The 22,048-nt window shown below is 55.6% G+C and overlaps 1 protein-coding gene across 16 annotated transcripts in view; it reads left to right on the top strand.

The window, feature by feature from the left end:
* Window positions 1-22,048, top strand: part of Dnm2 (dynamin 2) — a 79,099-nt gene that overhangs the window by 46,139 nt on the left and 10,912 nt on the right. For 3 of the 16 annotated variants that reach the window (XM_023717137.1, XM_023717135.1, XM_023717133.1), the window contains exons 6-16: window positions 2,139-2,299; window positions 4,629-4,771; window positions 6,147-6,282; window positions 8,032-8,099; window positions 8,703-8,841; window positions 11,176-11,262; window positions 13,186-13,256; window positions 14,374-14,403; window positions 16,691-16,742; window positions 17,558-17,569; window positions 20,859-20,972. In XM_023717137.1, the coding sequence (XP_023572905.1) occupies window positions 2,139-2,299; window positions 4,629-4,771; window positions 6,147-6,282; window positions 8,032-8,099; window positions 8,703-8,841; window positions 11,176-11,262; window positions 13,186-13,256; window positions 14,374-14,403; window positions 16,691-16,742; window positions 17,558-17,569; window positions 20,859-20,972 (1,013 nt within the window). Of the gene's footprint in view, window positions 1-2,138; window positions 2,300-4,628; window positions 4,772-6,146; window positions 6,283-8,031; window positions 8,100-8,702; window positions 8,842-9,938; window positions 10,078-11,175; window positions 11,263-13,185; window positions 13,257-14,373; window positions 14,404-16,690; window positions 16,743-17,557; window positions 17,570-20,858; window positions 20,973-22,048 lie in introns of all 16 variants that reach the window. The other 13 variants (XM_023717139.1, XM_004632852.2, XM_004632854.2 and 10 more) reach the window with 6 other exon arrangements.

The raw sequence follows: 22,048 nt of genomic DNA, 5'->3' as shown, positions 1-22,048 counted from the left end.
TGTGTTTGCCAGGCAAGCGCTTATTCTACTGAGCTATCTCCCTGGCTCCTAAGAACCCATTTAATCAGTAATCCAACCAAAGGGCTCTTTCTTCCTCATTTTGTAGAAGAAAATGAGGCACAGCAAGGGTGGCTCCACTTCCAGAGCCAGGGAATAGCCAGACCTGGTTCTGCGCCCCAGCACTCCCACACTCTATCACTTCATGACCTACTTGTGTTTCAGGACACTTCCACATGTCCTCCAGAAGATTCTAGAATGTTCTGGCCACTTCCTCAGAGGGACCCAAAGGCCACCACACCATCCCTGCCTGTTGGGTGCCAAGGCTGTTTGTGCTTGTCACTGTGTCATGGTGCTGTGAGCCACCCAGGTCTTAGTTTCCCTTATTCAAGCCACAGCTGCCCTGGGATTCACCCTCAGCAGTGTCCCCTGCCTGTCTCTTTGGCTGTCCGTGTCACTTTGACTTACTCCTTTGCTGAGGCAGTTGTTGCCTGAGTACTGGGATGGGCCTGGGGCGGACTCCAGACCTCAGCTGTCAGCCCTCCTGGCTCCAGGAGCATCAGTGGGATCCTGGGTACTGTGGTGGCCCTGAAGAGAGGGGAGCGTGGTCACGATGGTGAGGTCAGGGCCAGGCAGGTGACACTGGCCACATGGTGGTCCGAGGAAGCTGACCCACGCGACCCGCAGCCACTTGGCCCAGCTCCACCTTGTCTGTGAGGGCTCCCCTGAGCCCGGGCTCTTGGCTTCCGGGGTCCCCAACAGGGCGAGGAGCCCGTGGCACAGGCATCTCTGCCTCCTGCTTCACTGGCACCTCACCCTGCGCTGGCTCCCTTTCTCCGTCCACGAGTGGCAGCTCTTCCTTTCAGGCTGCCCCAGCTCTTAGGCTGTTTCCGCCTCATGTTCTTCCCCACACAGCTTGGGTTCCCACCATGTCCAGGGCTCCCACTGTGGCTGCTGCGTGGCCCCAATCCCAGCGCTACTGCCACCAGAGAAAGCCAGAGACTGCCCGTCCCTGCCTCCAGGGCCCTCAGCCCCTGCACTGGGAAAGGGACCAAGATGCCCCACAAGCGGCCTCTCCTTGCCGACCGCTGTCTCTCGGCCCCATGTGCAGGAGTTTGGCCTCACACAGGCCTGGGTTCAGATCTTGGCTCCCACCAAGGCCCCGCCTTGGCTTGCCTCGCTTCCATCTGTAAAATGGGTCCAGCTGGATAAGTGATGGGCACACTGCCCTCCCAGGAGGAGCACAGACAACCCCCTCCATGAAGATGCAGCACAGTGGCACGGCACTTGGGAGGCTGAAGCAGGAGGATCGCCAGGGTTTGAGGCCAGCCTGGGCTGCATAGTGAATTCCAGGCCAGCTTGCCCTGTGTAGTGAGACTGTGTCTTAGGAGCAAAACAGACCAAGAGACAAAGAATATGTAGCCTGAATGCATGTTCCTGTCGCTGTGCCCTTTGTCCCCTGGACCCTACTGCTTTCCCAGTGTTAATCATGCTACTAACAATGACACCAGTGGCCAGTTAGTTCACAGAGTGCCCACCCCGACTGCCACTGAGGGACGTTTACTTCCCACAGCGTCTGCTGGTTCATGCTCGTTGCCAGGTGCCCGTGTCTATGGCCAGCAGCTGTGGCTTTTCTGGCACTTAAGTGTGTGTAGAGGTGATGCTGGGGATGGAACCCCGGGCCTGCAGGACGAGCTACAGTCTCAGCATTTTCATTTTGCAGCCAGACCTTGCTAAGTTACAGTCATCCAGGCAGGGCTGAAACATACAATTGTCCTACCTCAGCCTCCTGCCCGAGGAGCTGGGATTAAAGTGGGTGTCGCTATACGTGGCCTTATTTATTTGTTTATTTCTGTGGCACTGGGGAGTGGAACTCAAGGCCTCAGCCTGCGCGACCAGCATTTTCACCATGGAGTTGCACGAGGCCCTCCCACCTGTCTCTGACTCTGTCTTCTGTCCTCCCTCGCCCGGCCTCCATGCACACTCCCTGAACCTTGGCCTTGCTTTCCCCAGCTCCCTTCTGCTGTGTCTGTCGCCGCATGTGGGATGGCCTTGTGCCCAGCCCCGGGCCAGACCCACTGTGCACCCAGGCCTCTGGCCGTGCTGGCGTGGCCCCTGCCCTGAGCACCTGTCTCCTGCAGGCTACATTGGCGTGGTGAACCGCAGCCAGAAGGACATCGAGGGCAGGAAAGACATCCGGGCAGCGCTGGCGGCTGAGAGGAAGTTCTTCCTCTCCCACCCTGCGTACCGGCACATGGCCGACCGCATGGGGACCCCACATTTGCAGAAGGCCCTGAACCAGGTATGGCCCTGGGGCGGGGGGGGGGACCGTGTGTGCGGTGGGCCGGCTGGTCACTGCACGCAGCTTTTGTCCACACTCGGGTTGTCCTCAGTCTGCAGCAGCAGCTGTGTTACCAAACTGTTCAGTCGGTGTTCGCCGCTCTGTAAGTGCGTTCAAAGCATAGTGTGGTGGCCTTTGCCTGGAATCCCAGTCCTCAGGAGGCTGAGGCAGGACGACCACCAGGAGTTCAAGGCTAGCTTAGGCTCCCTAGTGAGTTCAAGGTCAGCCTAGACTACATATGCAACCCTGTCTCAAAAAAAAACCAAAAAACTGCATTTAACTCTGAGTCTGGTGAAGCCCTTGTCATCAGTAGGTTGACACTGTGACAGTTTTTAGTCTGGCTGTTTTTATTACAGGGAATTTAATTTCCATTCATTGTAATTACTCAGTTATGTGCCTGGAAGTTTGCAAATGGCTCCCGGGTTGAGGATCTTGGCTAAAGGCTACGTGTCCTGCGCCAGGCAGGGTAGCCAGCAGCACCGAGTTCGAGCTAAGTGAGAGGCCTCCACTGCCTGGCCCTGCGGGTCCCTGTAGGCCAGCCCAGCCTGCGTCCTAGGGGCTGGAGTCAAGGAGCCCGCAAGTGTGTGGCGGAGGCACTCACAGCACTCAGGGGTGTCCCATCCCGCTTCCCATAGTGTGGCCTGGGGGTGGCGGTGTCATAAGCAGGATGCCCAGCTGGGTGCCCGTCTCCGCCCCCAAGCTCCTCTCATTGCCATCTTGCCCAGCCCAAGTTCCTTTCTGTCCACAAAAGCAGGAAGGATCTTGAGAAGTTCCCCTTCTTTTCTACAAAAAGGACACAGTCCCCGACCCCGCCCTTCTTGCTTTTTCTGCACAGCAGGATCTCGGGGAGCCCTTCCTTTCTCTCCCCTGGGGCCCCAGCCCTGACCTAGGCTCCCAGACAGTGTGAAGCCTCAAGTTCTAGCATCACATAGCGTGCAGGGTTCCCATGGGACCCAGGTCCTGCTGTGGGGTAGGGCAGTGCCTCGAAGCACTGGGCACCCGGCCTGGCCTTCGCCACCTCCCTGCCAAGGTTGTCCCTCACCTGTCCCCTCCCGGATCTGGCAGCTGTCAGGATGGGGGCAACAGAGTAGGCACATGGACATCCATCTGTCCTTCCTTCCTTCCTTCCTTCCTTCCTTCCTTCCTTCCTTCCTTCCTTCCTTCCTTCCTTCCCCAGTGCCTGGATTGGGTTGCAGTGGCATTGCATGAGCAAGGGATAGGGGAGGATCAAGGCCAGATAAGTGCTTGTGGAGTGGGTGGGGGAAGGAAGGAAGTGGGGGAACCAGGCGTCCCCTGGGTGGGGCCCCACAGACCAGAAGCCAGCAGGCTGCAAGGGGCAGGAGGCGAGGAGGGGAAGCAGCCCCCTTGAGCCCCTGGTAAAAAGATGTCCATTCAGCCCCAGACAAGCAAATGTCCTCCCGCCCCCATCCCACAGTGGGTGTGCTTGTCCCTTCCTCAGAGGTGACACCTTTCTGGGCTTCTAGAGATCCTGGAGAAGGGGATCTGTGTGTGTGTGTGTGTGTGTGTGTGTGTGTGTGTGTGCGCAGTACCACCCCCTCTCCCTTTTCCTCCTTGCCCTGGACAGCAGCACCCCCCCAACCTGTAACTTTGGCCATGCATGCTCGCACACTCGGGCTCGACCCGTCCTGCCCCCTCGGTCCCCTCCTGTCCCTTCATGCAGTGCCACCTCCCTGTACTGTGGGGAGCAGTTGGCAGACTCCCAGTGCTGCTCACAGCAGAGCCCTGGCCTTGAGTGCACCAGGCCCCTGTTAAAAGGTTATAAAAAAAAGCAGAAGCACAGCACTAAAGGTGCTGTGGGGGAAAGGACCTGTTCCCCCAACCTGCCATGCACATGCCTCGAGGCTGTCTTTGGAGATGAAAACCTGGCCACCTGGTCAGCCCCCTCCCGCTTCCTGGGCAGTTCTGCTGTCTCTGTGCTGTTCACTCTGCCTCGGGGACCTGTGGCTGGTCGCTGCCTGGGTCAGCTCACCCCTGTCCCCGCACAGACCTCGCTGTGTGGTCCCAGCAAGCAGCTGCATGGGTCCTACCCACACCTTCTCTGCTGGGAACCCGTTGGGCACTGTCTGTCTGCAGTGCCTTGCTCCTTGAGGCCATCAGGCCTGCCACCTCTCCAACCCCCGCTGCAAATATCTGGGTATGTGCAGGACATTTCTGTCACTGTCACCCAGGACTGGAGTGAGCAAGGCTTAGAGCAGCCTCAGCCTGCAGCCGAGGGAGGCAGGCCCCCTGCTCGCGCCGCCCTGACTGAGCTCCCGTCTGGCCTCTGCAGCAACTGACCAACCACATCCGGGAGTCCCTGCCCAACCTTCGCAGCAAGCTGCAGAGCCAGCTGCTGTCCCTGGAGAAGGAGGTGGAGGAGTACAAGAACTTCCGGCCCGACGACCCCACACGCAAAACCAAAGCCCTGCTGCAGTACGTGTACCCCTGTCCCCTGCCAGCCTTGGGAGTCTAAGGCAGATCCTCATCACGCCTTTGCCAAGCACCAGGGTTGGCACAGTGAACATGACAGGTGTCTTGGTTCCCAGGGTAATCAGGAAGAGGGAAAGGCAAGCAGCAAGATAGAGAGTACAGGAATAGGGTGGTGGTGCACACCTGTCAGCCTGGCCACTTGGAAGGCTGAGGCAGGAAGATCCCATGTTCAAAGCCAGCTTGAGTGCCTTAGTGAGACACCCATCTCAAATACAATCAAAAAGAGTGAGCCAGACATCTTTCTGCACATCTCTGATCCCTGGACTCAGGAGGCTGAGGCAGGAGGATCTCAAATTTGTGACCAGCCTGGGCTGCATAGCAAGACTGTGTCCTCAACAAACAAAACAAAAACAAGAAAACAGATCCATTTTAATTCACCTCAGGAGACTGAGGTGAATTACTGATAGGTTTTTTTCTTTCATGTGAGTGCACAAACTCACAATGGATTTTAAACTTGGGGACTTCTTGGGAGCTCCCAAGATCTACAAACACCTTCAGTCCTCGCTGGCTGTGAGAGAGATGCCACTGCCATCGCCCCACATTGGGCATGAGGAAACTGAGGCTCAGTGGCAGCACCACCCACCCACGGCCTCCCAGCCATCAGGGCTGGACACCCCGCCAGAGCTGCCCTGTCACCTCGGGTTCTGTCACATTATGTTGAGTGTGGGACAGTGGCACACCTGTGACATCACAGTGTCACCCACAAGCTTGGAGCAATGATTGCTGTTTTAGTGCCGGCCAGATAGTTCAGCAGATTAAAGCGCCTGGTTAGGCAGATGCAGGGACCAGGTTTGATTCCCGGCATGCAGTGCCAGTCCCACCCCTAAGGGCACATTGAGACGCTGATCGAGACTGAGCGTGGTGACACGAGCCTGTAATCCCAGAGCTTGGGAGGCTGAAAATAGGAGGATTGCTATGAGTCCAATCTGTAGTGAAACCCTGAATATATATATATATATATATATATATATATATATATATATTCTTTGCCTTCTCTGATGGAGTCAGTCATTCATTGTCAGGGGCCAAGAGCAAGTCCAACTTGTAATGAGTGTTTGCTGACCATAATTGGCAGCTCTTGTATTCGATGGTGTGCTTTAACACAAGTCTATGATTTAAAACTTTTAAAAAAAAGACAACAGGAAAAGGATATGGGGTTATAGTTCAGCAGCTTAAGTACCTGCCTGGCAAGTGAAAGGTCCCGAGTTTGATCCCCTGTACTGCAAAAAAAAAAAAAGGAAAAGAAGCTCCGGCTGGATTGGTAGCCTGACTGCAGGCCCCCAATGCCTTGACGCTCATGCCCTCTTCTTCCTCCCAGGATGGTCCAGCAATTCGGGGTAGACTTTGAGAAGAGGATCGAGGGTTCCGGAGACCAGGTGGACACGCTGGAGCTCTCGGGGGGTGCCCGGATCAACCGCATCTTCCACGAGCGCTTTCCCTTCGAGCTGGTGAAGGTAGCATCCGCTGGGCACCATCTCTGGTCAGCTGCCTCCTACTTGGCCTGGACTTTTTTCCCTTAAATTAGGATTTGAACCCAGGGCCTCCACACTGAGCTACATCCCCAGCGCGCCCCCCCCCCTTTTTTTTTTCCGTACTGGGAATTGAACTCAGGGCCTTGTGCTTGCCAGGCAGGTGCTGTGCTGCTGAGCTGTATCCCCGGCCCTCCCAGCCCATTTGTTGATTGATTGATTGATTGATTGATTGATTGATTGGGGGAGGTCTTGCTAAACTGCCCAGGCTAGGCTCCAACTCATAATCTCCTGCCTCAACCTCCAAGAGTGCTGGGATTACAGGCTTGTGCCTGGCTGTCTTGGAGCTTTCTACCCAGAGAGCACAGCTCAGGGGCTCTGGGTGTGAAGATTCCATTTCCTTCTGCAGGCAAAACCAGTACGTGTTCTCTTCAAAATACACTGTATTAGGTATTCTAAGTCATCTAGGAAGAATTAGTGTCTAAAGGAGGATGTGCATGGGCTTAATGCAAATGGCACTGAGTGCAGAAAGCGTGAGCACCCATGGATTCTGCTGCCAACAGGGAAAGTTCTAGAAGCATTGCCTATGGCTGCTGAGGGATGACTGTACGTAGAAAATAAGAGGCAGGATCAGTGAGGCACAATGGTTCATACCTGTGAGCCCAGGGGCCTGGGAGGCCGAGGCAGGAGGACTAGATTCAAGCTCTGCTTGAGCCCCTTACAATGTAATGAGACCCCGTCTCAAAGGAAAAAGGGCTGGGGATGAAGCCCCAGTGCGAAGGCCCTGGCTTCAATCCCTAGTAGTGCAGAAAAGCTAGAAAGAAAAAATAGAGTCAGCTCACGAGGGGAAACATCCTCGGTGTGTTGGCGGCCCCGTGTATTGGCGTTAGAGTTCCATGTGAAGGGCCGTCGCTCACACGTCCTGGTGTGTGGAATTGTATGTGTAAGAGGGTATCTGTACATAGGTCTGCTCTGATGCTTGTAGAAGTGTCAGCTCTGGAACCTTCTCCTTTATTTTCCTTCCTTTTTAAATGAAGAAATGGTGGGCCGTGGAGATAGCTCACTGATCTAAGCACTTGCCTAGGCAAGCACAAGGACCCAAGTTCGATCCCTAGTACCACATGCCATGCCCCTGCCCCGGGTGTGCCTGAGCAGCTGTCAAGATTAGGTGTGGCGCAGGCCTGTAATCCCAGCGCTGGGGAGGCTGACAGGAGGATCACTAAGAGTCCCAGCTGCCTAGTGAGATCCTGTACCAAATACATAACACTAAAAAAAAAAAAAAAGAAAGGGTAGCATCACTGTGAGTTCCAGACAAGACTTGAACTTGTGATCTTCCTGCCTCAGCCTCCCAGACAGCTGGCACTACAGATGTACGTGGCCGCACCTGGCACCCCCATCTCTGTCACTGTCCGTGTCTCCCTCTCTCTCTCCCACCCTCCCCCCAGACATTTTTCAGCAGTTGTGAATGGCGGCAGCATGTAGCTAGTCTTTGTTCCTTCCAATGAGTCTGCAGTGCTCAGAATTCACAGGTGACAGCGCAGGGCCACTGTCCCCAGCCCTCAGTGCACATGGGCAGCATGTGCTGGTGTCACAGCCTCTTCGCTGAAACTGGGGGTTTTATATTTGTCTTCTTGGTTTTGACCTGGTAACTGCTCTGCCCCATGAGTTCAAGCGCACCTTGGCCGCAGCTGTCCTGCGTCCCCTCTCGAGTATGCCTGCCTCATCTCTTCTCAGATGGAGTTTGATGAGAAAGACTTAAGACGGGAGATCAGCTACGCCATTAAGAACATCCACGGAGTCAGGCAAGTTCCCCATGGGGAGGCGCCTTTTGGGGTCCCCTCCCTGCACAGGGCCACTCTAGCCTGTTCCCTGGACCTCGGTGGGGCTCCCCATTTGGGAGGTGGGGTTTTGCCCTTAGCTGGAAGCCTCCCCTTGTGGGTCTGCGAGGACATTGAGCAGGGGCACATTCTGGTCCCTTGGGGTTGTGTCACAGCCTCAGGATGGTGGCCCAGCTGGCCGCGCAGGCCTGACCTTACCAGGGAAGACAGACTGCTGCTGCAGGTGGGAGGGGGCAGGGCTGGGTCAGGTTTGTCCCCAACCAGGTCCTCCTATGTCCACAAAGGTAGTCTGCTGGTCACCCGGGGCTTTCCTGGCAGTGGATTTGTGCCCACCCCCTCCATGAGACGTGACCTCCTTTCTTCTTGGGGGCCCGAGGGGCCGGGGAGATGGCTCAGTGGAATAAGCACTTCCCTGGCAAGTGCAAGGGCCTGAGTTCAATCCCTGGTTCCGGGAAAAAAAAAAAAGAACAAATTATTCTTGGGGGCCCAGCTAGTGTGCAGAGAATCGCTGATCTGCTGTGTTTCTTTCTGACTTACCTCCCTCGCCCCGGGTCTGGGCGGTTTTAGGACTGGGCTTTTCACCCCGGACTTGGCGTTCGAGGCCATTGTGAAAAAGCAGGTGGTGAAGCTGAAAGAGCCCTGTCTGAAATGTGTGGACCTGGTTATCCAGGAGCTAATCAATACAGTTAGGCAGTGTACCAGTAAGGTATCGGACCTCGGCAGTGCCTCCTGGCCTTGTGGAATCCGGGGACGGGGGTTTGGTGTCAGGCCCCCGCGCTGCCTAGCACCCAGGCTGCGTCAGTGTCCATGATTGATTGCAGCTTCTGCAGAGGTGGGGATGGGACTGAGTGAGCCTGTGCCACCCCTGGGGGTGCCAGGCCTCTGGAGCCGGCCAGCTGGGTGCACGGCCGCCCTGGGCCCTGACACCAAGCCTAGCATGTGTCTGGTGGAATCGGGGCTGTCGCTTTGCTGTCTTCTGGGGAGCAGAGAGGGAGCCCGCATCTGCTGCTGGAGGCCGAGCCACTGAACCTCCCTGGCTGTCACCCCTTTTTGACAAATGCCTGGCGTCCTGGGGCTTCCCTAGAGCCAGCTTCTTTTTCCAATCTTCATGGCACTGGGAAGAGCCCAGATGCCAGCAGCATAACGAGTGGCCCTCAGTGGCCCTGCCAAGTCCCCTACACACCATGCCACCCCTCTCCCCAGGCCAGCCCGCCCTCAATCTGCCCGGTGACAAGTTTCTGTGTGCCCTGTTCCCAGGCGGCTGCCTCTACCCTGGCAGGATTTGCTGGGCTCCCCCACCCGGTCGTTTCCCAGGGCAGCGTGCTTGGCCAGGCAGCCGGAGTGCTTCCATTTGGGCGTCTGTGCTTCTGCGACCGTGGTGTCCCTGATGCTCTGGGTTGGCCAGCAGTTTCTGCTTGAGTCTTCTGACCTCATCTGGCCACGCTCCCATTTGCTTCTTAAGCTTCTTCGGTTGGAAGAGGGAGGGGGACAGACCAACCCAGATGGCTTGCCAGTTGCCACCCTAAGCCTGTCATCACAGATGTGACCATTCAAGACCTTAGCTGTCCAGAGAGAGACAGCGTTCCACAGCACATCTCTAACGAGCCCCCAGGCACAGCCCTGCCTTGCCTGGCCTCCGATCCGAAGCAGCTTCCGGGGCAAATGTGGGCTCAGGCTCCTCCGTGCATGAACTAACCAGCTGATTCTCATTTCTTCTCTCTCTCTCTGTCTCCTGTCCCGGGTGTGTGGCCTGCACTGTCCCTGGGTGTCTTTCTACCTCGTCCCACCCTCCGCATGACCCAGGACGGGGCTCTTCACCCCGGACATGGCCTTTGAAGCCATTGTGAAAAAACAGATTGTAAAACTCAAAGAGCCAAGCCTGAAGTGTGTTGACCTCGTGGTCTCAGAGCTGGCCACAGTCATTAAAAAGTGTGCCGAGAAGGTAACAGGTTTGGGTCCCATCATCTCTGCATTTGTCCCCCCACCTACTCCCCTCCATTTGTGAGTCTGAACCCAAGCATCTGGAAGATTCCGCCTCGGGGGGTGCACCCCTTTCTGCCAACATCTCAATTTTGCATTGGCAAAGAGAACAGGGCCAGGGTTCATGTAACCCATGTGTCCCCACCTTTGTGGTTTTGTGTATTGATAGGGACAGAAGGTCTTTGACATTGCCAGCTGTACTGCATGTATAAAACATTATGGGTCCCTTATATTTATTTATTTTGAGGAACTAGGGGTTGAACCCATGGCCTTTGCACTGAGTAAATCTCCAGTTTTTTGGTTTTTTTTTTAATCTTTTGTGACAAGATCTTCCTTAATTACTAAATTGACCAGGCTGGGCTTGAGCTTGCAGTCCTTCGGCCTCGGCCACCCAGAATGCTGGGATTACAAGTGTGCTGTGTCAAACCTGGTTTGCTGGATCTCATAGAGACGAGTGATTTCCCAGCTGTCACCAAGCAATGAAACAGCAGCACGAGGGCCTGTGTGTCTGGCGTTAAGGAAGCAGTTTTCACTCCACACAGCGCTATGTGACTCCCTCCCAAGTGATGGGGTCCGGTCACTGCTGCAGATCAGGGTGAGGATGGCACGGGGGGCTGTCAGCCTAAGGCGCTACCATCAGGAATAGTTTCCAGCAAGGGGGTCCCTCCGAGGCCAGTGGTTCAGATGCTGCCCCAGTGCCCGGAGCAGGTGCTACACACTGCAAGCTTGGTGCACGGGGCCTCGCTGGTCCCGCCTTCACCCAGCTCGAGGTGGGAGGGGGCTGCGGGACCCTTGGGCAGCAGGCGCCTTTCACCCACTTCCTCTGTCATTCTCCACCTCTGGATTGCTGGCTTGCAAAGCCACCCTGGGCATGCGTGTGTGGGCACCTTCTCCCTTCCGCTCCTCTAGCCTCGCTGCCCTGTTCTTGTCTCCCAGCTGAGTGGCTGTGACACAGGAGCAGAGTGGGGCTACGGGGGCCCCCATATCTCTCCCCCTACATTTTCCATTCATGTGTTTCACACGACCTTCCCCCAACATGGCTACTCTGCTTGCCCCCCAGCTCTGCTCCTACCCCCGTTTACGAGAAGAAACAGAGCGAATCGTCACTACATACATACGGGAACGAGAAGGGAGGACCAAGGACCAGGTAGTGGCGCCTTTGTTTGTTTTGTTCTTTTTTTTTTTTCTTTTGCGGAACCAGGGATTGAACTCAGGCCCTTGTGCTTGCCAGGCGAACGCTTACTCTACTGAGCCATCTCCCCGGCCCCCTCTGTAGGGCTCACCATGTAGTTCTGGCTGGTCTTGGATTCACTATGTAGCTCAGGCTGACCTCGACCTCCAGGTGGTCCTTCAGCCTCCACAGTGCTAGGATTGCAGGCATATCCCCCCACACCCAGCGTGTTGTATTCTTTTTCAGATATAATTCATGAGCAGTCAAATTTGAATGTACAGTTTTAATGAGGTTTATTTTGTGGTACTGGAGATTTCTGCTAAGCTCCACCCCCTGGTTCTTTTTATTTTCTAATTTGAGTCAGGGTCTCACTGAGTCCTTCAGTTGACCAGGCTGTGCTTTGCTTTGAGACCCTCCTGCCTCAGCCTTCTGGAGAGCTGGGATTACAGGCTTGTATCAGTATACCTGGCCCTGTTCTGTGAGCTTTGACAAATGCATACAGTATTATGACTCCAGATTTATTTTGTTTCATTATGGGGTACACGGGGTCTACTGAGGGTGTGGCTCAGTGGTAAAGCACTTGCCTAGCATGTGCGTGGCCCTTGCTGCCAGGATGGATCTAGCACCCTGGGATAGATGCAGGCCTCACAAAACCAGCCCCAGTGACACTTTTCAGTCAGCCTGAAAGTCTCCTGCTTGGCCCTATTTCAGCATCCAGAGCACTGGGGCACAGTGAAAGCAGGTGACTGGCGTGGGGCCAGTGGGGCCCAGTTGGGGGCACCAGCACCACTGCCCTGCAGCCCAGCCTGTTCTTACTGGGCACCAGGCCAAATGGCTGTCTCAGCCTTGGTTCCCACCAGCCACCCTCGCCCTGGGCAAATGGCTGAGGAGAGGCTGGCAGGGCAGTGAGCGCATGCGTGGGGCCAGCCCGTGCCGCCCGCAGGCTGTACCTGTCCTGGGGGGGCGTGGGCTGTGGAGACTTCCACGTGTGTGTGTGAATTACATTTGCATATTCTTCTGTGACCAAATCACCATGGTGCTTTTTTTGCTGGTGTTTTTAACAGTTTATTTGGAAATAATTTTAACATGAGAAAGGTCACAAAAATACCTATGGATTCAGGCTGGCCTTGAACACACATCAATCCTCCTGCCTCAGCCTTCTAAGTGCTGGGATTGCAGGTGTGCACCACCCCACCCTGCCCAACTGTTGTTACTCTTTTGCCCTTTATTTGTTTTATGTGTGCATGCACGTTTTAGTGTAATATATACATGCAGATGTGCGTACATTGTGTGAGTGAGAGAGCAAGAGCGCTCACACTTGCACTGTTGTTTCCAGGCAGCACTATAAGGTGCCAGGCCCTGGTCTGGGCTTTGCACGCTAACTGGTGTAACCTGGCGGGGGTGCCACTCAGCGCAGAGCACGTGCCTAGCATGTGCAAGCTGCTGGGTTCTGTCTCAGCCCTGTAAAAAAGGAAACGAAGGGGGAAAACAATAAAAATCCTTGGCAGGCCAAATCATGTGCCCCTAAAGAAAGGCGCGCACCTCGCAATTTGCAGAACCTGGGAATGTGGCAGTTTACATGGCAGAAAAGGGGCTTTGCAGTGGGACTGAATTGAAGATCTAGAGGCAGACTATTTATTATTCTGTGCAGTGGAGCCACCCACGAATCTCATTCCATAGCTTGGGAACAGGAGGCCCAAGGTCACAAAGCGCCCTGCAGGCCAACCCGAGCCCCCAGTCACCCCTGTGAGAGCGTCTTGTCGTCCCCGGCTCCACCTCCGGCCTGGGAGGCCTGGTGGCTCTGCGCCCCCTGCTGGCGACTGCAAGAATGTCCAGTCTGCTGCCCCCCCCTCCCCAGCTCCCAGGGTTCAGTCCTCACAGCATTGCTTCTTTCCCCAGATTCTTCTTCTGATCGACATTGAGCAGTCCTACATCAACACAAACCACGAAGACTTCATTGGATTTGCCAAGTATGTACCTTTGGGGACTGCGGGGGGAGGGGCGCAGTTCCCACCTTCGGCGTCAGGCCCCGGGGAGACGGTGGAGTTTGGGTTCCCTCAGAGGGCAGGAACCAGAGAGCCTCTCACTGGGATCCCTGGGTGAAGAACAAAGCCAAATGAGAATACCAAAAGCCCTCCTAGGCCAATGGAGCCCCCCTCCTGGCATCCCCACCCAGCGCAGGTTGAAGGATGAAGGGGCCGTTCTGTGGTTGCACCAGGGTACAGCCTGTTCAGTCTCTGGGGGTGCTCTTAGGGATTCCTATTCACGTCTGGCTGGTTGCAAGGCACCCAGCTGGGATTGGGCCCTGGTTTAGGAAAAATGTAGATAAAGGGGATAATGGTTTTGGGTGTCACCCCAGATTCCATCGTTCCTGGGGCCCTCAGCAAGCTTTGGCGGGTGGCCTTGGAGGGTCTTCCTGCACGCTGCTCCTAGAACCCTTGCGCAGCGCAGCCGGCTTCTTCGTACCCACTTAGTGGAGCAGCTGGCTTCTGCGCATGCGCAGTGGCGGAACAACATGCCAGTCCGCGCCTGGTCCCGCAGAGGAAGACCAGCCCTGTAGCTAGCAGTCAGGGCGCAGGGTGCTCAGGGCCGCGTGGAGCTGTGCCCATAGAATGGAGGGGTGACCTTTTTTTTTTTTTTTTTTTTTTTTTTGATGGAACCGGGGATTGAACTCAGACCCTTGTGCTTGCCAGGGAAGCGCTTATTCTTCTGAGCTACCTGTGCGGCCTGAGCTGGGTAGTGCTTTAAGTTGAACATTATCTAGACACTGAGCAGGTGGTTGTAGCATCCGTCCTGTGCTGGGCACATGTCACATGAAGGAAGGAAGGAAGGCATGAGTAAATGAATGAACACGAGCTCCAGGCTCCTTCCAGCCCGGACCGGGAGGCTCCCTTCGCTGGGCCTCCCAGGCCCCTGGCGTGCACGGGCAGCCGGTGCTGGCGCCCATGGTGTTTCGCTGCTGTTTTCCTCACTGTGATGTCTCTGCTTCTCACACTTCATCCACAGTTCCTTCTCACAATCTCTCCTGTTTTTCCTTTGACCACTCTACTCTTTCCTCTGGATTCCGGGGCCTTCCCCTCACCCCAGCTGTTACTATACTGAGCAGCTGCTCACCGGGTGGGTATTGCCTGCTGTGTGCCTTTGCCCTGCTGTGTGAATGGGGACGCCTTGGCAGGGTGGCCCCAGGCCTGGGGGGGTATCCCAGAGACCCACTGAATAGTCGAGTGCTTGCTCAGAGCCAGGCCCAGCCGGGCCTTTGGACAGGACAGTGCAGCATCCACCATTGCCCGTTGCGCAGGGCTGGGGAGGAGGGAAGGAAGGCCCAGAGGGCAGGTAGAGTAACAGCCCTGGCCCGACAGGAGGCCCGCAGACTGTGAAGAGGGTGCCCCTAAGGAAGGCCCCTGCGCAGGCGGGAGCCCGGACCCTCGGGAGTGGCGCGTGGGGGGCCTTGCTGTCACTTGGGGAGTGTGGCTCTGCGGGACACTGTTGATCCAGCTTCCGCCTGTGCTTCCGACTCTAGGCTTCACTGTTCCCTGTATGCACTGCACACAGGAGCCAGAGCCAATAATAATCTCTTGGAATATTAGAGAAAATAGTACACAAAATTCAGCCCCATTTTGTTTCTTTCTTTCTTTTTTTTTTCCTCCAGTAATGGGGATTGAAGCTAGAGCTTTTGCACTGAGTTATATCCCTAGCCCTTTGGGAAAAAAGAAAAAATTAATTTTGAGAGAGTGTCTCTAATTTGCCCTAGCTAGACTCAAACTGGTACTCCTCCTGCCTCAATCTCCCAGAGTGTTGGGAAACAGGCATGTGCTACTACTATAATTAGGTGTGCTGCTGCCATTCTTTTTTTTTTTTTTTGCAGAGCTGGGGATTGAACTCAGGCCCTTGTACTTGCCAGGCAAGTGCTTATTCAACTGAGCTATCTCCCCAGCCCCAAAGTTCAGAAGGATTTTTTTTTTTTTTTTTTTTTGGATGGTTCAGAATACCTTAAGGGCAGGTCTGGAAAGGCAGGAGGATCTGGGGATCCAACCACAATATCCTGAGCCTGATTGCCTTTGCTTAAGCAGGCACTTACACAAATGAGCTAATGGGCAGGCCTCACTACCTCCATTCTTTATTTATTTATTTATGGGGGGGCAGCTCAGCCCATCAGGGGGCGGGGCTGGCTGGCATGTGGTGCTGGGGGATTGAACCGCAGTCCCTGTGCTTTGCTAAGCTTGTTCTAAGTAGGTGCTTTAGACCACTGAGCCATCCCACCAGCCCCACCTCCATTCTTAATTTTCCAACCTTTACCCATCTAGACAGAAGCCTATGTTACACACATACACACACAAATACCTTTCCTTATCCAACAACCAATTTGAACTTTAATGCAAAACCCCCAGCATCAGCCAACTGGTTTGTTGTTTGACATTTTCCTGAACTTTCCAGCTAACTCAATAAAAGAAAAAGAGATAAACGACAGGAGATGGAAACTGTTTACAGGCTTTGATGTGATTGTTGGGGCAGAAAATATATTAGAATCAGTAAAGAGTGGAGAAGGAACCCCCGTAGGACATAGTGGCCATGGTCTGCACTTGAATGAACTTGGCAGGAAATAGGTGGGTAAGGGAGACAAGAGACCCCGGACTACAAACAAGGAGCCTTGTGGAAACACACCTTGTTGGCCTTGGATGTCCTCCACCTTGGCTCAGAAGCCAAACATGAGTTGAAATTTTTTTTTTTTTTTTTTGCGGAACCGGGGATTGAATTCAGGCCCTTGGCGCTTGCCAGGGAAGCGCTTATTCCACTGAGCCGTCTCCCCGGCCCAAAATGGCAGAAAGATTTTTTTTTTTCTCTGAATGCCTTCAGGGCAGGTTTGACTGGCTTGAGTTGTGGGGATCAAACCACAGCAGCCTGAGCTTGACTGCTTTTTTGAAGCAGCCACTTAAAGAACTGAGCTAAGGGGCAGCCCCCTGAGTTGACATTTTCGTAGCCAGTGGCTGTGCCATCGTCTGGTCTTCAGGGCTGGAGGGCCTTATGGATAGAGCTCCTTGCAGCCTGGTGTTGTGGTCAGGGTTGGGAAAGCCGGAAGGGGTTTCAAGTGTGTGACCCCCAACCAGCCTGGCCCAGGTCCCCTTGCGGCCACCTCCTGGCCCCTCATGGGCCCTCTTGGATGCTCCTGGTTACACTGCACTGTGGAAGGAGCAAGCACTTCCAGGGTGGCAGAGTCAGGGCCTAGAGGCCTCAGCCTAAGGGGACTCCTTTCCTTGTTCTCTCGGGCAACTCTTCATGCAGAAGAATATCTCTGTGCCCCCACCTGCTCAGTGGGCCCCCAGGGAGCACATCCCCACTGGGGCCTCCTGCCGCCTGTCCCTCCCGCGTCACGCCCACATGTGCCCTCTCTGTGCTTTGGTTGCAGTGCCCAGCAGAGGAGTACACAGCTGAATAAGAAGAGAGCCATCCCCAACCAGGTAGCTCCCCGGCTGTGGCCGCCACCCCATCCTGGGGGCGGGAGGGCACTCAGGGTGATTCCTGGCCAGGAGCTGACCCGTGACACCAGGCCACCTACTCTGTCAGCCTCCAGGTCTGAGTGCTGCAGCTTTGGCAGGGCCTGGAGGTAATTGTCACATCCTGGAAAGCCATGTTGACATTCAAGGTCAAGGTCAGGTTCTAGTCCTTTAAGCAGGAGCAATGTAGTAGTCACCCCAAGGGTCTACAGGCAAATGGGGTTCCATAGCCCTTGCCCCAAGGGTAGAGGACCTGTCAGTGGGAGCCATAAGTGGTGCATTGCCACCAGCAGCTCAGGAAAGTCTGGGGTGGTTTGATCTCCACACCCTGAAACTTGATATCATGCCCCAGTTGGAGGCCCTGTGAAAGAAGGTCAGCTTTATAAGGAGTTTCTGTCGCCTGCTCCCCATTCTCCACATCGGGCTGCACTGGGGCGGGGGTGGGGACTCTGCTATGTATCTTGCACGATTATGGAGCCTGATCGAAAAAAGAAAGTAACTGCTGCATGATTCGTTGTTTTGTTTTGTGCTTGCATAGGTAATGTATATATTATTGCTTTTCCATTTTGGGAGATGATAATGAATTAAATAATTAACACCATGAATATAATTAATAGCATGTAATTTTTTTTTTCTTTTGCTGTTTTCCCCCTGCTCATTTCTTCTCCCATCACTGTGCTTTTCCGGCTTTTTCTCCGTGCCCTCATGTCCCTTCCATCTCTCTTCCTCCGCTCACTCTTCCTTGACCTGCCCACCATCCTAACTTTGCATTCTCAAAGGGGGAGATCTTGGTAAGTACCCGCCTAGTGCAGTAGTGGCCATTAGAGACTCTCGTAGTAGTGCAGACTCTGCCTGCCTCCTAACATCCTAACACCTTCCACCCTCAAATAACAATAAAAAACTAAAACTGAAACTAACCGGGAGCCCCCTACATTGCGGCTGTCTCTGGACTTGGTGCTGGCCTGGGTGTCCACTGTCTTCACATGAACACTAACCTGACTGCTGCCTTTGTTCGAAGCTCAACTCCACCAGCTAATTCCCAGCAGATTATCTGGTGTTCCTTAGGTCAGGGATGGCAAATACCATGCCTGCCTCCTCCCCTCCCTTCCCTGACTATGGGTGTGGATGATTTTGTTCAAGCCCCATAGGAATTCATTTTTGCTGCTGCTGCTTCCCCAGGGCAGAAGTCACTCACTGACCAGGGCAGGGCTGTCTACCTGCAGAATCGCCCTCCTGTGCCCACGGCAGACATGACTAATCAAGCCCAGCACTCTTCTTGTGCCGTCTCTCCTTTGCATGCCTGTGGCAGGCATAACTCAGCAATCCTGGCATTCTTCCTTAATAGGCATGCCACCCTTCCCTCTGTGTGGCTGATGTGACTAACTAAGGTATTTTTAATTTTTCCACATGCTGTCCCTCCACATATCCATTCCAGGCATGAGTAATCAATCAGTCAGGGCCCTTTCCCCTGGCTGCTGCCACTAGCCTCCTGTTTCCGTGACTGCTGTGACAAGTGAATGAGGCTCTCTTGTCCACCTGTCCTTTGCCTGGGACGGACATCACTAATTGATCCTAGCATTCTCTCTTGCTACTCCCAAAATTCCCACCACAGTGGCCCCAAGCTGCTGTTGCCGCAGCTGACTGTATTTGCCATCCCTGGTGTAGGTACTGCCTGCTTCCTTTGCCAGGAGCCCTCGGCTGGGCCCTGGAGTGGGGCAGCGGGGTGTGAGGCCCAGCCCTGTCCAGGAGGGAGGAGAGGCTGCTCCAGCTGCAAGCTGAGCCTATTTTAGGCCTGCGGCTACTGGATGGTCTCTCACTGCCCGCCGCTGAGGACTGGGCCAGCCCCTGCTGCCTCTGCAGAGTTCTTCTGCTGAGGCAATTTTGTACCAGCTTGGATGCCCTGGATCCTGGCTGGTGCAGATAGAGCCAAAGTGCAAAGCCGAGACTGGTGGCGGGGGAGGCAGGAGGAACAGAGCAGCAGCCAGCCTATGGTTCCCCCTCCGCACCAAGTGCCCATACCTTTAACAGTCTCCTCTCCAGCACAGGCCAGGCCAGGCACCTGCCATTTCCCCTAGCCCTGGAGGTTTTGTCACCCCAGCCCCAATGCCTGGACATGGCCTGAGTGCCTTCCCTGCCTGGGACCCTTGCCCAGCAGGGAGGCTGGCCCGGTTCCCCACGGAGCCAGCTGTTGCTCCTCACGTGCTGCCCATGGTGCCCCAGACAGCCCCTCCTGGGTGTGCCTGCTTGCCTGCCCCATTCCCCACCCCGCCCCACCTCCTCCTGAGCCCCGCCCCCCAATGGGGCATGTTCCTCTTGGCACTAACTGGCCTGCCCTTAGGGAGCCACTGTTCCTGCTGTCTAGGTGATCAGAAGGGAAGGGTGCTTTGGGGGCTGCTTCGGGGCTGGCTAGCATCCATGCTCTGAGGCTCTGGGTGCTATTCTGGGGTGGCTCCAGGCAGTATCCCTTGCCCTAGCTGGTCTGAAGCAGGTGGTCCAGGCCAGTGGAGCATAGTCAAGCTCACCTACGTCAGGGAGTGCAGAGGCTCCGGGTATGAGGGAGCAGCAACCCTCTGGCCCTTGTTTGTCCTCCCCTGAGTGTCAGTGATTACATCCCGATCCATGAGCTCTTACTCTGCCCCCTGGGACTAAGACCTGTGGTAGACAGAGGAGCAGAATATGGCTGCTGAGACCCATGTGGCTCGGGGTTTCCAGGGCCTGAAGCCAGGGTTCCCTCCTGGGTCCCTCACAGGTCAGTCTCTCCTCAGACTGGAAACAAAGGGTGCCAACAGTGTCACCAACCATCCTGGTTTTCCCGGGGTTAGGGCCATGCCCAGAACGCTGGGCATTTGCTGCCAACCCCAGCACGTCCTGGAGCAGCTAGGCTGAGTGGGTCACTCTGTCCTCTGGGAGCACACCATGATCTTGCTGGGCTGCCATCAGTCATCAGAAGCCAGCCGTCACAGCTCGAAGCAGCTGCAGGATTTCTGATATCACTTGTCATCCCAGGACTTGGCCCTAGTAAGGGATTCTGGGTGGCATCTTATGCTGTCTCTGTTCTTGGCAGGGACTTTAGCATAGTCCCTGGCCTTTGGTGGTGGCCTCTGCCTTCGGGGCCCATACGCTGGTGGCCTTAAGCTTTGACAGCCCTGGAGCAGGTCAGGAGGTCCCTGGTGAGAGCTGACCACCAGCAGGGCTCACTGACCCCAAGAGGCCACCCTAAGAGGACTTTTCCCTGGTTGGTCACCCCAGCCCATCCCAGCTACCCTTCTCACTTGGCCTGCTGGTGCCTCCATGTGCTGCCCATTGCCTGGGCATCCCCAGTCCCAAGGCAGGCAGTGGGAGGCACTGTGGTTTCCTCATGCCTCCGTGTCCCAGGGACCATGGGGCCCTGAAAATATGGTCCCCTGGGCCACCTGCACGTAGCTATCAGGTGAGCCCTCCTGAGCAGGCCCAGCTTCTGCCCCGTGCATGTAACAGCCACCGATGAATGAGCTGCACCACAGGGTCTTCAGCAGAGACCCCTGCCTGGCGTTTGGAGAGAAGTGCAGTGGCCGAGCTACCAGCATGGGGCACAGTCCTCACCCTTGATAGTGTCCCCCCCAGGAGGGGCCCTTGGGGAAATAACTCCACCAGCTCTCAGGATAGAATGTCCCTTGACTTGGTGACCTAGACAGATACACTCTCAGTCCAGGTGTTGGCGAGGGCTCTGTGTTGAGCCTTTGCTGGCACGGCCCCGGAAGGAAAGTCAGCAAGCTCTGTCCCATGGTGTGGACGCCTCCTCCCTGAGGGACAGTGGCCATGAGGTATGAGATGAGGGCATCTGGGTAGCTTAGCCACCCAGAGAAGGGCAGTTCCGCAGGTGTCCTGTCCCGGGCCCTGTCCCAACACCAGGCCCGCACTCCTTCCCTAACCAGGGAGATGCTTTCCTGTCTGCCACCTGCTGGACACCCCACTCAGTCTCCAGCTGGGGGCGCTTGGGGCTGGAGGTGTCTTTGCCGCACTGTGGGGCGAGGGCACTGCAGCTATGCTGGGGGAGGTGGCCTGGACGTTGTCCCCACTGAGCCATTCTCGCCTCCCCAGGTGATCCGCAGGGGCTGGCTGACCATCAACAACATCAGCCTCATGAAGGGCGGCTCCAAGGAGTACTGGTTCGTGCTCACGGCCGAGTCACTGTCCTGGTACAAGGATGAAGAGGTGAGTAGTGGAGTGGGGGTGTGGGAGTGCCACGGTGCTGCCCCACGTGTCTTGGCATGAGGATCCCGGTAGTAAGAGCTGGAGGGCTGGGTCCTCGAGGTGGCCCGTGGCAGGTCTGATGGCTGGGGAGCACCGGAGAAAGAAGACAGTAGGGCAGGGAGCTGACGCGGGGTGGACGGAGACCACCGGAGGAGGGCCCGGGACTTGCACGCACAGCCAGGTCCCTGGGAGTGTGGCTTGTCCAGGCCCTTAGCCTCTCTGGCCCAGTGTTCTTCTGTGCCAAGGGAACTAGATCTGTGTTTTTTTTTGTTTTTTTTTTTTTGTTGTTGTTGTTTTTTTAATATTGGGAATCAAACTCGACCTTGTGCATGCCAGGGAGACGCTGTTCTGCTGAACTGTCTCCAAGATCCCTTTGGTTTTGGTTTTGGTTTGGTTTTTTGAAGACATAGTTTCAGTATTTACGTGATCCTGGCAGGTGTCAAACTCATGGTGATTGTCCTGCGTCAGCCTCCCTAAGTGCTGGGATTTCAGGTGTTCACCATGGTGCCCTCTCACAGCCTAAGGGGCATCCCCAGGAAGAGAAAGAAGGACCAGACCAGTAGACACTGGCCCCACTGGTGGCCCCTGGACAGAATCTGGTCACACAGCCACAGAGAGTGGGCATTCAGGGGGCTGAGGCAGGAAGTCACAAGCTCTAGCCCTGGCTGGACTTAGCAAGGCCCTGTGTCAAATAAAAAAAGAAAAAGAAAAAAAAAAAAAAGAGAGAGGGGGGAAGGGCTGAGATGTGGTTCACAGCACTCTCAGTACCGCAGAGAAGAGAAAGCAAGAGCGTGAGAACCGGGGCTGGGGACCAGGGTCGTACCATCTTGGGCAGGAGCCCAGCCCCGCGCACACCATGGTGTCCTCCTTCTCTGGGGCTGCGGGAGTGGAGTGCTGAGTCTCAGCACCTGCCTGGTACCCACGCCCAGCAAGGCTGGGGGCTCAGAGAGAGGCTGCGGCCCTGCCGAGTGGACTTTGCTGCCTGAGGCTGCGCCAGGCTGGGATGAGCAGCTCTTGGTCTCTGGGGCACCACAGCC

This window comes from Octodon degus, unplaced genomic scaffold, assembly GCF_000260255.1.
Source record: "Octodon degus isolate 3935 unplaced genomic scaffold, OctDeg1.0 scaffold00050, whole genome shotgun sequence".
Lineage (NCBI taxonomy): Eukaryota > Metazoa > Chordata > Mammalia > Rodentia > Octodontidae > Octodon > Octodon degus.
Note: the sequence above shows the minus strand (reverse complement) of the source record. Positions and strands in the feature narration are given on the sequence as shown.